Here is a 14,078-nt window from a genome sequence, read left to right as displayed (position 1 = left end):
TTCGTCTGTCCATGGAAATGTCCATTACCTGCTTGTTGCCACCCTGCCACCACTCTTCAGCATTCATGGCCGGAGTATTGCCCGCCGTGTCGGGGAAAATGTCCGAGTGGAAGTCGTAGCCAGAATTCTGATAGAAAACAACAGCCAATGAAACGTCGTTCTATGTGCAAGCATCATTTGCGTCCACTGTTGTGTTGTCCGTTTCGTCTCGGCAAGACGGCAAATCGAATTGCATCCCGCCCGAACAGGTGAGGCATCGTCGGAACGGGCAGGATGTTCTCGGCTGAGCACGCTTAGTAGGCTTGCTCCAAAAAAAAAAAAATCTAGACCAAAAACTAATGTCCACCACAGTGGACACAAATGAAGACGCTAGGTCTCGGGAGCGCTTGCTGTCCATGCGTATCACAGGTAAAACCTTGCGAGGGACTTGATAGCTGATGGGCACGATGCAGTTGTCCGTCAGCTGGAGCACTCGCGCGACTTCGCAGGACATGACGTCCAACGCCAGCTTGGGAACCATGGCGACGCCGCGGGTTGACATGTCCATCAGACAGTGGCTCACTAAAGATTGTTGGATGAAAATGCCTCAGCTCAGCATACAATTATTGCCATCATAATTACAGTATTATTACGTCTTCCTGAGAGACAGCCTATTCATTTGCAGAATTTTAACAGAATTTTAGTGTTGCTCTCACTGATTTATACATTCTTACGGGGGGAGAAAAAAAAAAACGACCTTGGGAGAGGAAGGGATCCGAGTCTGACACTTCGAAGCAATCAATCACGGTGTCACCCTGCGCAAAAATAAACGTCGTTAGCAAATGATCATAAACACGTAAGCGAGAAAATGAATATTACCACGCCAGCCAGCACCAACAGACCCGTATCGGCGTCAAGAAGAGGAATCAGCGTCCTAAAGGGACAAGGCGAAAAAGTAGCATCATTATGCTTGATAAGGGACACAAGTGGACACTAACGACTTGGCCGGCCTTCAGGAAGCAATGCAAGGCTTTAAATTTAGACGTCATCAATAAGCATTACACACACTAGCCACGAGATGGCACTACAGACCCAAAAAAGAAGATATGGCCATGCGGACCAGTTCACTTCAATTTAAATCCACCAACGGCATCGTGGTGGAAGTGCTGCAATCCGCGAAGGGAAATACACGCAGGGGAAGAATTATGCGAGATGGATAAATGTGGGAGAATATGGGTCAATTTTCTGCTGGTGACGGCTTTGCCCAAGTGCAGTATGGACACCCTTTGAAAAAAACACCCGGATTTTTTTTTTTGAGAGAGGGTTATGTGAGATTTAAACCAGATTTGTGGAGGCATCAGCAAATCTAATTCAATACTTCTTGCCATGAAAGGAGCAGTATATTTTTCTTTTCAAAATAAGAAAAAAAATTGACCCAAGAATGCTTGACACCTTTAATTATAAAAACTTTTTTTTTTAAATTGCATGTTATGTCCTTTAAGTGAGTGAGGACCAGGTGCCGTATTTTTCGCACTATAATACTATACTATATATTTGCACTATATTTGCAGTTTTCGGGGATAGAATGACTGCCATGTAAATTCGTCATTTGTTTTGTAAAAGAAAGCGCAATTTTATCAAATAAAATCTAGAAACAGTTTTTGAATCGACAAAAAATAAATGAAATTTGATTGAGAAATTTCGGCTGAATATTTAATTGAATCGTAATTTTATTCTTTGAAACTTGGCAAAATAGCTTTTAATGCAGTTAAGAGGTATTTTTCCGCATTCTTCGGATAGTACATTGCACATATCTATTCTTAATTTCTGATTGTCAATGAATACATTTTGACTGACTTATCTGATTGTTTTGTTGACGTTCCCTTTAACGAAGCTCCCTCTAGTGGAGGGCTGTCAAACTCATTTTTATCATGGGCCACATTATAGTTTTTGCCAGAAGGCCTGTGAAGTCAAATACATTTGAAGTATGATCGTCACACATGCAGAAATGTAAAATCAGACGCTACTAAAAACTGTTCAAAGGCGGTAGAGATAACAAAAAGTTGAAGACAACTTGAACATTTTCGATTTTAGCCAGAATCTTGAAGTCAAATTTAGCATTTCGCATAAAATGATGCGGCGGGCCGAACCTGGTTCCCGGGCATTTAGTTTGACACCTGTGATGCAGTGGATGCATGACTCAACCCCAGCCACTACTGTAGCTTCTATTCTATGCGCCTTATAATTCGGTGCCCCCATATATGAAAAGAGTTCATTCATTGAAGGTGCGCATTATAATCCGGTGCACCTTATAGTGCGGAAAATACAGTAATGTAGGAAACAAGGACTTAGTAGCATTCTTTCAGCTGGAAAATCTCCTTCATCCTCTTATTGCTCGCGTCCTTTCACACAGTACCCCTTTTGTGCTGAAATTCGACATCAACAATATTGATCCGTAAGCCGAGCCCTTTCTCGCCTGCGAATTTAGCAGCCAGCCGCCATGTTCGTTGGGGGCAAAAGCGTGTTCCCGTGTCCCGAGCGGGGAGTCGGTTAAACACCTGCGTTCCCACAGCGCTCCCTCTTCCGCCCTCGCCACCTTACCCCCGACCGCTCTCAGCGTGCCTGCAAACCAATGACTCCCCTTCCCTTTACTTTCGGGACTCTTATCGGCCATTTTCTCACAGTAAATGCACGACAGGGCTAAATAGCGACATATTAAAGCCAGTGCTTTATCGCTGATAGCCGCTTGTGTTTACGAGCGCTTTTCATGCTTGGCTTCACCAAAGGTCCTTTTCCCACACGCGTAAACACTGATATGCAAAAGAAAGGCACACATTTACTTTCGCCGGCGGCGCAATGGCGCGCGCGCGCGGGCGGGCGGGCACTGACCGCGGCCAGCTAGCTGTGAGCTGCCACAAGAGGGCCGATTGTAGAATCGCATGGAGCCGCTATGAATATGAAGGAAAGAATTGCGTGCATGCGTAGTATTAGCGAATCCACCAGAACCAACGCTAATGCTAGCAAAACTCGCCGGATGAAGTTTAAGTTATCCACCGGGAAATCATCAAGTACATTTTACGCTAAAAAGATGACCATAAATTTCAGACTTTTCAAACAGAATTTTCAACTTTTTTTTTTCTCATGATGCGAGACATCCGTCTTATGGTCCAGTGCAGCGTATCTGCAGCATTTTACAAGCCACTAGGGGGCAATAGGTAGCGTAAACGTGTGTATCTATTCAAGCTGCAACTATGAACTAGAACTGAAAAGATGGAAATCAATGGCTGTGATAAAAAAAAAAGTATTAACAATCCAAACAAACATGTATATATACACAACGAAGAACAAACAATATTTTTTCAGTGGAAAGCATTTTTGCACAAATATTGAAATCGAATCAAATCAAATTTTTGAACTACATTTGCAGTGGCATCTCACTGTGTATTTTATTCAGTAATTCCAGAAAATAGATTGCGTAACATCATCAGCTTAATTTCTGACTCGTCTGCTGGAAAACTGCGTCACTAATGGGAAAGCACATCTCTAATCATCTTAAAACAAAAGTAAATGATGTAATGTAGGGAAGACACTAAAACACAATTCAGCAATCCGTTGCTTCATATTCGAATTAATTTGCTCTCAATTTGAAAAGAAAGACCCTGTAATGGTTTAGGTATGAAATTAGAATATTTACAGGCAATTTAATATGGTGGTACGAACATACCCTTTTTTTCAAATGAAAAACATTGTAAGTATCATCGCAACTAATTTAATATGGCGATAGGAGCCACATTTTTTTTTCAAATTAAAAGCATATTAACGCATCCAGTACCAGCCTACCTTAGACGTTCCCTCCACACAAAAAAAAACAAAGCAAAACCGACAAAAAAATGAAACCGAAAAAACGTAACCACAAAAATGTGACGCAATTGTCAAGAAAGCAGATTGTTGCAGAGAGAGAAATACAGGCAACAATAAAGACCAAAACGTGGATGATCATTTATTTACTTTTCTAGAGAGGCTACGACGGATTGCCACATTCAGAACATTAAAGCGTGGCACCAAATGTTCCTCGCACGATATTAAAGCTCATTTTACGTTTTGTGGCGGGGAAATAAAGGCCTCTCCCTAAATAGACGGCGTAGCCACTATTTCCAGAAACACTGTCATTAAATGTGCGCATCCTCCCAACAAAGCCAGCTGACATCTCTTCATAACTGGAATCTATTAAGACGGCGTGCTAAATAAAATCATCTGGAGCCACATTAAGATGCAGTTAGCCGCCACATGAGAACGCATTTGTGGTCACGCGCAGTTCATACGTGCTCATAAAAGCCCATCTGGGACCCATGAAATCATCAGACGACCCCCCGAAAAAAAACATGCCTTAGATCATCGGTAAAAAGGTGAAACAAATGTTAAGAAGTGGGAGAGCGTTAGAGGTTGAGATGACCGAGATCGGTATCAAAAGAAAGGTAGGAGGAGGTCTGCGGACTTTTGTTGTCCCGAATGTGGGTGGACCACAACAAAGGCTTCAACACTCGAAGCTTTGATCCAGTTGGTCCACGCAAGAAGATTTCAGCTGTTCCAAATGACAAATGGTTTGATTAAGTTACTTAAAGCGCCAGCCGCTTGAGGGCGAAAGGCTGAGTAAAAAAAAAAGAACTAAAAAAAAAACAAAAACATCAGGTGCATCTATGAAAACTAAAAAACATTATATATATATATATATATATATATATATATATATATATATATATATATATATATATATATATACTGTGATCCCTCCTACTTCGCGGTCTCAGTACTTCGCGTTTTTTTCCAGGAAAAAAAAATATTTCAAAATAAAAAATCATTTAAAAATGTGTAAAAATGTACAAAAATTGAAAAATGCAAAAAAGTACATTATACAGTACTGTATTAATCAAATAACGAAGTAATATTAGTTAATAACTATGTAAAGAATTCTTCAAGCGTTAGAGTTCGTGACGTTTTTTTATATCTTATTTTGAAATGCATGCTTTTAATTTGTCGGGTAGCGTTGCATTTCCGTTTCCTGTTTTACGTTCTCTGTGCGTCGTTCGGCTCGTTACGGTGACGTAGTGAATGACAACGTAAGCTCATATTTATAGTTTATTATCATTTATGTTGATAACGCTCGCAACCGCCTATGTTCAGTAAGCGATGAGTGTTTATTCTGTTTATGTGTTCGTTTGTGTAGAGGTTGCACTTTATAGTTAGTAGTTGTTAGTTGTTGCTAACCCGCTAATGTCGGCTAAAAATGTAGTAAATTCATAGATTACGTGTTACCGGACGATTACTTGTCAGAAATCTTCAGACAGGAGAGTATCCATCGATAAGCTCATGCTAGCTTGTTTTCGTGTCTCAAGGGAGTGTTCCAATTACACGTTGTTACGATTAACCCGGCATTAAACATGCACCAGCAAGGCCGCACTCAAGGTCAAAATAATGATCTTCATTCCATTATTTTGCTTCCTTTCATTCACAAGTTTTGTAATAAGTGCGGATAATGAATTATAATTGAAGTGTCAACGTTGAGCAATAAAGCGGAGCGTTTGCTTTATGTTTTCCCGCCATTTTCACATGGCGGTCGCTAAACGTTTAGTGGAGTTGAAGGTTTTACAGACTTTTGGGAGATGTCCTCAACACGTGTGTGTGTGTGTGAGAGACAGACCACATGGGGAGCAGAGCTGTGGTTTTTGGACAGATTTCATAGAGCTTTATCTCCATTAGCACATCACAGGCATCGATAATTGCGGCCACAAGTCTCGCCTGACAACGTTTTGCACTGTTCGGGGAGGAAACCGATTTTCTTCTTGTCGCTTTGCCTTCAGACTGTAGAAAATATGCTTCTTGTGGCCTTCGGGGAGGGAAAAAAAACGAAAAAAAAACAACAACAACAAAAAAAAAAACCTCCAAAGGAGGTTAAAAGGATAAGGCCACTTCCAGCTCATAAAATATGAAGTTGATAAATCCAACAGTGGTTCAGAGCGCTTTTATGAAGTTGGCCTTGGCGGAGGTTCCAGTTCTTTTGAATTCTTTAGTTGGGATATCAGAGCCCAGACTGATCCAATGTTATTACACTTGTTTGAGGGTATCGGACACAGCTAATGGTTTTAAATATACCTTCTCGGCAGATCAGTGGGTGTCCGCGGTGTCCCACAAAAGTAGGAGTGGTGCGGAATAATCCGTTTGTGATTAAAAAGAATTCATGAGGAGAACGGGCTAAAAAGATCCTGTCCAGGAGCCCAGGGTGCCTGTTAAGCACTGGTAACAAAGTCAACTTGACAAGAAGTCGAATCGAATATGCTGATGCCTGCGCATTATTTGAGCTAACTAGCTTGAAATGTCCTCCAAAGGAACTAAAAAAAGCTGCCTGGCTAATACTAGCGTTTTTGAGTTTATTAAAAAAAAATCGTAACCGCCATAAGACAAAACCAACAAAACAATGCCAAAACATTGAAAGTGACTAACCTAGCTTGCAAGCTACATATCTACTTGGCTACACCCAGTAGCTAGCTACCAAGCTAACAATCTAGCTAATCTCTTACCAACTTATCCATATACAAGATCATAGGAGGTCACTCAAATTGAGCTACACCATTACGATATTATACCAAGTGTGTTTAAGTGGAGATATGTGTTTAGAAAAAAAACAACAACCCTACTTTCACAACATATCCACATAGTTACCTAGCTAAACTAAATACCTAGCTATCTTACGATATAGTTATCTGTTAACTGATGAGCTTCAAGATTACGATAGTGCAAATTTATATATCAAGTGCGTGTAAGTGGAAAATTGTGAGAAAAAAAAAAAAAACGATCTTTGTCACTAACGTAAAACGTATCCGCATAGCTACCTAGCTAATCTAAATATCTAGCTACCTTACTATCTAGCTAGCTATCTGAACCTGCTGGGCTAAAATATGACAATAATGTATATTGAGGGTGCTTAGAAGTGTGTTTTGAGTGAAACAAAAACAAAACAACTTTACCTTTGTACCTAGCTAAAAAATTAGCCGTGCAGGTGCTATGTAACCATATACTTATAGCTAATTTAAACTTTCAAGCCAGTTATTTCCCCACCCACCCAACAGTACTAGCATAAATATAATTTGGACTCATTTCAACAATGTAGAATATTGAGTGAAACAAAAGGATCCTTAGTATCTTGAGCTTTGAGAAGAAAGCGGTGAAGAGGAGGACGCTATATTGGTAAAGGGCTTACATTCTTAAGCTTGAAGTTCCTGGATGCTCAGCAGGTGTTAGTTTGATTCCTTAAGCACAACATACTTTCTCCTTTCTGCTCGTGTGCGTAGCTTGGGGTGTTTAATAAGCGCACCCGGCCCGAGTAGCTATTACGTTCAGAAGCCATTTCATTAGAAGGGCATTAGGCTTGACGGAGAGGAAGGAAAGCCAGGATCGTCGGCCAGGAGGGGCCAGCTGTGGGCCGACGCGCCGCTTAGACGGGCTGCCAAACACTTGAGTATCGGAGTGCTTTCATGCCCTAATATTAACGGTCGTTAACCGATTTTTGCACTTGTGTCACAATGTCAAAATTCCGTGGTGTTGCAGAAAGAATACACGTCACATTTTGACTCTCTCTTTTGTTACCAATGCTTTTCTTTTTTTGGTCGTTATCGATTTTCACTAGCGTGACAGCTAGCGATGCTAATGTGGTATTTATTGGATTTTTCATTTGTTGGACTATGGATACCCGCAGAGACTCGGTCAACATTTGACACGCCGACAGAATTGTTTTCAGATTCCAATTTATTTGCTTATGAAAGAAAAATGTACTGTTATATTCACAGCATTTAAACTAAGTCTGCTAATCTAACTGAATGCCTTCGTGTTCCAATTTGCTCTTAATTTGAAAAGAAAAACGCACTGTTCCTATCACGGGATTGAAAAGCATTTAATTCGGTTTGTCAGCAACCCTGCCGTAAGTTCCAATTAATTTGCTCTTAACTTGAAAATGCTGTTATCGCAGCATTAAAACACATTAAAATACGTTTACTGACACCCGCGGAAGTTAAAATCTCAAGCACACCTTTAAGTGCCTTCATATTCGAATTCTTTACTTTTATTCTAAAAAGAAAATGTTCTCACAGTAGTGAATGGAGATTTCAAGTTCGACATCCATTTTATGTGTTTGTAGAGTACGGCGGAGGCCCCGCATACCACAGTCCCGACTTGAGACGTGAACATACGCTCTGTATCCAATGATTTGTTGCAGCGGACCAGCGAGGGGAGATGATGTCATCTGTCGCGGACTGGAGTGTCTTTTATTTGTGCGGAAAGCTGCTGCACACCCACGCGCAGAACGTAGCAGCGACGAGCAAGATGAAGCGACTCGGCCCATCTCCGTGCGCTCAGCAGACGCTCTCGGATAACACAAGTCACCACACGTGCCGCAAATCTTTCCTTCAAATTATCGCAAGGGCCCAACCATCTTACCGCACACACGCGCGCAATTATCCAGCCGAGCGTTCTCATGAGAATTTATCGGACTTGTACGCAGCATTCAATGCGCAATATAACGTCCGTAAGTACGGTTATTGTCTCAAAGGCGGCGCTGAAAGACGGCCTGTTTTACGGGGTTAGAAAGAATCTGTTCCAGGGCCATTCATTGGTCATTTGCCAGATCATCTTGTGTCCCAAAAATAATACGCAATGGTTCAAATTAGTGCCGGGCGTGTGTGTGAAACGCAACCACGGTGTTAGCAAGGACAGTAAAAACAGGTCATTTATGAGCATGTAACTTTACTGTGCTCTAATTTATTGCTCCCCAACGATTGGGTTTGTACATACAGTGCAAGTAGAGTATGGTGAGCAGGAGGCCCACCATAAAATAACCCAAAACAATCTCAGAGGAGATATTACTCAAACCCCCAAATTTTGTTGGCAATTAGCAAAAATATCGAATTAGCTACCCCAAAGTCTCTGGTCATCGCTTCCTGAGACTGATTACACATTTTATTTCTTTATATTTTATATTTTTATATGTTATTTATTAGTTTTTTGAGAAGTCCTGATATTCAATACTATACAGTATATGTTTTTTTTCTTTTTTTTTCATTCTTCTGTGCAGAAATTGAGGAGGGTCTAAGAGAGGTTGCTACTGAATGAGATCATTTTTTTTTTCAAAGAAAATCTTCAAACTTCCTGCCACTTCAGGTTTAAAAAAAAAAACGAAAAAAAAAACAGTGAGATTCACATGGCGCCTTTGACCGATTCCCATTTAAACAGCATCTGCCTGTTTTGACTGGGGCTTATCAAAATGGCCGCCCAGACGTACGTACTATCTTGCGATCTGTCTGCCGAGCTGAGTCTTCACACAGCAACAATTCCAAATGCGACTTTTTTGTTGTTGTTGGGGGGGGGTCCCATACCTGCCACATCGCCCTATCTCTGTCTCCTAGTAATAAACTTCCACTCGTGCTGGATAAGGATCTTTCAAAAGCCCCTGACATGCAAAAGCGATGTCCTCACATGGGGTTCTTAGTTATTAAAATCAAGACTCGTGAGTCACGGCTACAAAGGATCTGCCCTACTTGGCCTCACCTTTCCTCATTTTTCACCCCCCGTCCAACACGGCGTCCCTAAATCACTCCATTGAACGACCCATACGGGGATACCTACGGTGAGAAGCACTAAAACGCTTCAAGAGCTGGCAGATTTAAAGCGAGAGCGAGAAAAAACAAAGCCGACTGCAAAAAGTAGACGGAGAGACGTATAGATGAGATGACTATGGTGTCGTAAATCCCGATTTGGTCTGCGCGCGCGCGCGTGCGACTGGATGCTTTGAACCCTCGGCCGCTACGTGGGAGAGTCAGAGGACGGAAAGAGAAAGTGGTTGTTAGCGGCAAGCGCGGCTTGGAGTCGAAAAGGCCTGGATGAGAGGGGAGCGGGACCGCGGCTCGCGATCCGGCAAACACGCAATTAACTTTGGATTTTTCCACTGCCTGTCTGCTATATCTTGATCAGCGGCAAGAAAACTCCATGATTGTTTGTTTGTATTTGAGCGTTACGTTGCACACAATAGGGATTGGGAGAGGACCAAAGCGCACTTAAACTAGGATTACAGCCGCGGCGCCGGGGTGTGTACACTTTTGCAACCCTAATACGCGAGGCACGCCACAGGCCCGAAATAGCTTTCTTGAACCGCGCTTCGAATATCTTCCGTATATACGGCGGGCCTCTGTTTACTTGAAGAGCGAGCTCCTTCGCGGTCGACGTTGAAGACCAACACAAACACACTCGGCAGGCTCTGATAGCGGCAAGTCGCCAAGATGGCCGCGCGTGCCTCGACGCGCGGACGAGGTCAGAATAACCGAGGGGAAAACAAAACAAACAGAGCAATTCTGGCCCCATCGTTATCGCGCTTATTCCTCCTTTAACCCTTATGTGGTATTTTGATCATTTTTGGGTCATTTTCTTTGGCGCACTCCTGCTAGTGTGCTACCTATGTGGGCGTGCCACGTTGAATTTTGACATGTTGTCACCAGCTGGGTGAAATTTCAGCTCCCTAGGGTCTGTTCTCCTTGACTTGAAATGCCTATTGCTGTAAATATCAAAGGATTGGAGAAAATGCCGCACAAGGTGAAGCTAGCAAGATATCCTGTTGGTGTGACAACTGAGTGGTTGTGCAATGTTAAACTTTGACCTGTCGACACCATCTGGGTGAAATTTCAGCTCCCTTTCAATGTTTTATTTTTGATGTGAAATGCCTTTGATGAAAACCAACGGGACTCGGGAGAAAATACAGCACAAGTGTTAAGTGATGCGATAGCAACGGTCATGCCATGTTGAACTGGGTGAAATTTCAGCTCCCTAGGTCTCCTATCAATGCCCCTTTGATGTAAAGATCAAAGGATCGGACCAAGATCCCACTCAATTGTCAATAGCGGTGAAAGAGTTACAACCGTGAATGGGTTACTGCAAATAAATATTGCATTTTTTATTTATTTTTTTTAGTCAGTGTCGCATTTCCGAGCAAATATCGCAGACAGTTTGATGACCGACCAATCGACGGCGTCTGTGTGCATAATGGTCTCGCTCCCACGCGAAGAGGGACAACTTCTGCTTCGCCAGCGTATTTACGATCTCCTACTCTCCGTTGGCTTCCCCATCATCAAGCCTCCTCGCAGGTCGTTCCCACACGAGGCTTCCTCCTTGGCCCGTTTGACAAAAGGCCACACATGGCGCCGTCCCAGCGCATTTAGGCGTGACGTGAAGATGCCTTGCAAGCGCACATGAGCGCAAACACCGACGCGTATGCAGATAAGCCCACAAAATGGCACGAGAAAGGATTGGGGAGCGGGGTTTTAAGCGGGGGCCTCTGTCAGGAAGTTTATTCCCAGGCTATGCTAAAACGGGGGGGGGGCTCGTACCAAGATTGACCCGTGAGAGGTAGCATGGCGCCATCGGGCATTTGACACGTTGACAAAAGTGTTTGGCCTGAAAAAAATCAAAATAAAACAAGGCTTGTGAAACCATTCGACGCTATTTCGTCCAATCCTTTGATCTTTACGTCAAAAGCTTTTCAAATCAAAAGGAAAGCGCCGAAAGGCACTAGGCAGCTGAAATTTCACCCAGCATGTCAAAGTTCAACACGGTGCAACCATCTGTCTATCTTAACTAACCCTTGCGCCGTATTTTCTCTATTCGTTTTGAGCACGTCAAAAGGCAAGCATTGAAACAGGACACCAGGAAGCTGAAATTTCGCCCAGATGGTGACAACATCCTCAAGTTCAACACTTAGATACCAAGGTATCTGTCTGATTTATTCCTTGTGCGGTATTTTCTCCAATTTTTTGATCCTTACGTCAATAGGCGTTTCGATCAAAAAGAAAGCACCGAGAGAAGACGCTAGGGAGCTGAAATTTCACCCAGATGATGGCAACATGTCAAAATTTAACTTGGCACGAGCACTTAGTTATCACACCACCATCCCTGGGCAAAAATACTGCTAAAATACTGCCCAGCGTGATGACGGCGCACATAAAAATGCGACGCACGCTTGAGTGCCTGCGCCTTTGGCTTTCCTAAGCGCTCAGCTATTGGCAAGCCGTACGGTAGCTTTTGGCAAATACTACGGTGGAGCTCTGCATTAAATGCTTGAAAGGGCTGAAAACAACAGAGAATAATAACACGGGGCTCTATCGAAAAGAGTGGAAACACGGGATTTTCTCCAGTATGTGCTGGGTGTGTCACCCACTTGTGATAAAAAAAAAAAAAATGCCTCCTTAAAATAGATGCGTCATTTTTCCCATCTTGAAAAGAACAGATTGTGACTGCAAAAGTTCACAGGAACCGTGATTCGCACGTGAAAGATTTAGCCGCCGACTGAATTCAACCGCTAACCAAAACGGCAGCAAAACAAAACGGCTTGAGGTTAATCGTAAAAACCTGAGAATTACACATTAAACAATTGAAGATTATGGCGGTCCCTAATGGCTCAAAAACAATGCAAAATGCCAGAGACGGGTGAATAAATGTCACTGAATATATGAACACAATCGCTGTAGCAACACATGTAGATGACAAAAAAACCCTCAAAGGCATTACACACATTTTGTAGCTTAATTCTATCAACGCGAAACGCCATAGATGGGTTCATGAATTACTTGAGATGAGTTAGTAAATGAGTATGAACACAATAGTTGCAGCAACACATATAGACAAAATAACACCACTCATAGGAATTAGTCTTGGAACTTAATGCTAACACAACGCAAAACGACTAAGGTGATTGAAATAGTCGTAACAAGTCAGTGAATGGATAAACTGTAAACACAACTGATGCAGCAACACACGTAGACAAAAACAACAACAAAACACCACTCACAGACATTAATGTTAACACAATGAAAACTGCCAGACAGGTTAATGAACGTAACTGAGTACTTGTCTAACTCATGTAGACAAAAATAAGACATTACACGTTTTTTTTTTTAGCTTGAAGCTAACAAAATACAACAAGCCATAAACAGGTTAACGAATATGAGCACAATGAGTGCAGCGACACTTGCAGACAGATGAAACGGCAGGCGCATATTTTTTATCCTCTGCCAAGAACGACTACGAATGCACTTTTGAGTCATAGCAGTGAAACCTTCTGACGTGTTACGCTGCCCCCTGGTGCCTGTGGTGTGCACAAACCCGGAAGCAAAAACGAATCTCTCGTTATGTTACTACCGCATGCTTTTATGAAGCGCAAGCGAGCTATTTTTCCGATCAAAAAAACACGTCGCGACGTTGGTCATCACCGGACGAACGGGGAGGCCGTTTACGCGTAAAAGTCACTTACGGCTGAGGGGAGGGCGACGAGAAGCACATGCGGAGCCCCCGAGGGGCTTTTGCTGGGAATCCCTGAACTGCGCTAACGTGAAGCAGATGGAACGGCGGAGTGCAGCCTTTCGGAAAGTGTGATAAGCGTGCCGCACACCCCGAAAACTCCCGGTGGGCTAACGGAGGGCGCCGTTGAGTTGCAAGGATGCGGTACTAATTGTTTTGGATATACATTGAAAATCATGTCTTTGACTGCATCCTTTGAGCTATTCATATTATTGATACCGCAATTACTTTCAAATATTTATAATTGATGGGAATATAAAGGAAAAACAATCCAGCGTTCTTAGAGCTCTTCATTTTTCGTGAATAATTACGCGACATATTTCAAATTACTTTTAGAACTAAACAGCAGAAATGTTAGATTTTGTCATAATTTATACGACATAAAAAAGACATTAATAATTGATTGGAGTATAAATAAAAACAACCATGCAATATTCTTAGATCTCTTCATTATTTATACATTTCTTTAGAAAAATACATTTACAATAAACGTCGACGTAAAATAAAAGCAAAGCGGTCCAAAAAAAAGAAAGAAAATTCTTACTTTTTTATCCATTTTCAACAGTTAAACATTTTGCCTATAATGCATTTAGGAATTAAACTATTTTACGTACACCTTACACGGTTAAAAACACATTGTCAACATGCTTTTTTAAAATGTATGAAAATGGAAAAAGAGAGTTATTTTTTGTTCGAATATAATTTACAAA

General features: G+C 42.0%; 1 protein-coding gene across 3 annotated transcripts in view; it reads right to left on the bottom strand.

Annotated features, from left to right (window-relative positions):
* Nucleotides 1–14,078, bottom strand: part of coro7 (coronin 7) — a 75,882-nt gene that overhangs the window by 11,005 nt on the left and 50,799 nt on the right. For all 3 annotated transcript variants that reach the window (XM_088436274.1, XM_088436275.1, XM_088436273.1), the window contains 4 exons: nt 859–913; nt 737–794; nt 416–561; nt 29–127 (listed from right to left, as the gene is read on the bottom strand). In XM_088436274.1, coding sequence (XP_088292400.1) covers nt 29–127; nt 416–561; nt 737–794; nt 859–913 — 358 coding nt within the window. The remainder of the gene's footprint in view (nt 1–28; nt 128–415; nt 562–736; nt 795–858; nt 914–14,078) is intronic.

The sequence above is a fragment of the Hippichthys cyanospilos genome, chromosome 16 (genome assembly GCF_059441005.1).
Source record: "Hippichthys cyanospilos isolate Australia breed blue-spotted pipefish chromosome 16, RoL_Hcya_1.0, whole genome shotgun sequence".
Taxonomy (NCBI): Eukaryota; Metazoa; Chordata; class Actinopteri; order Syngnathiformes; family Syngnathidae; genus Hippichthys; species Hippichthys cyanospilos.
The sequence above is the reverse complement of the archived record's forward strand: the minus strand, read 5'-3'. Positions and strand labels throughout refer to the sequence as shown.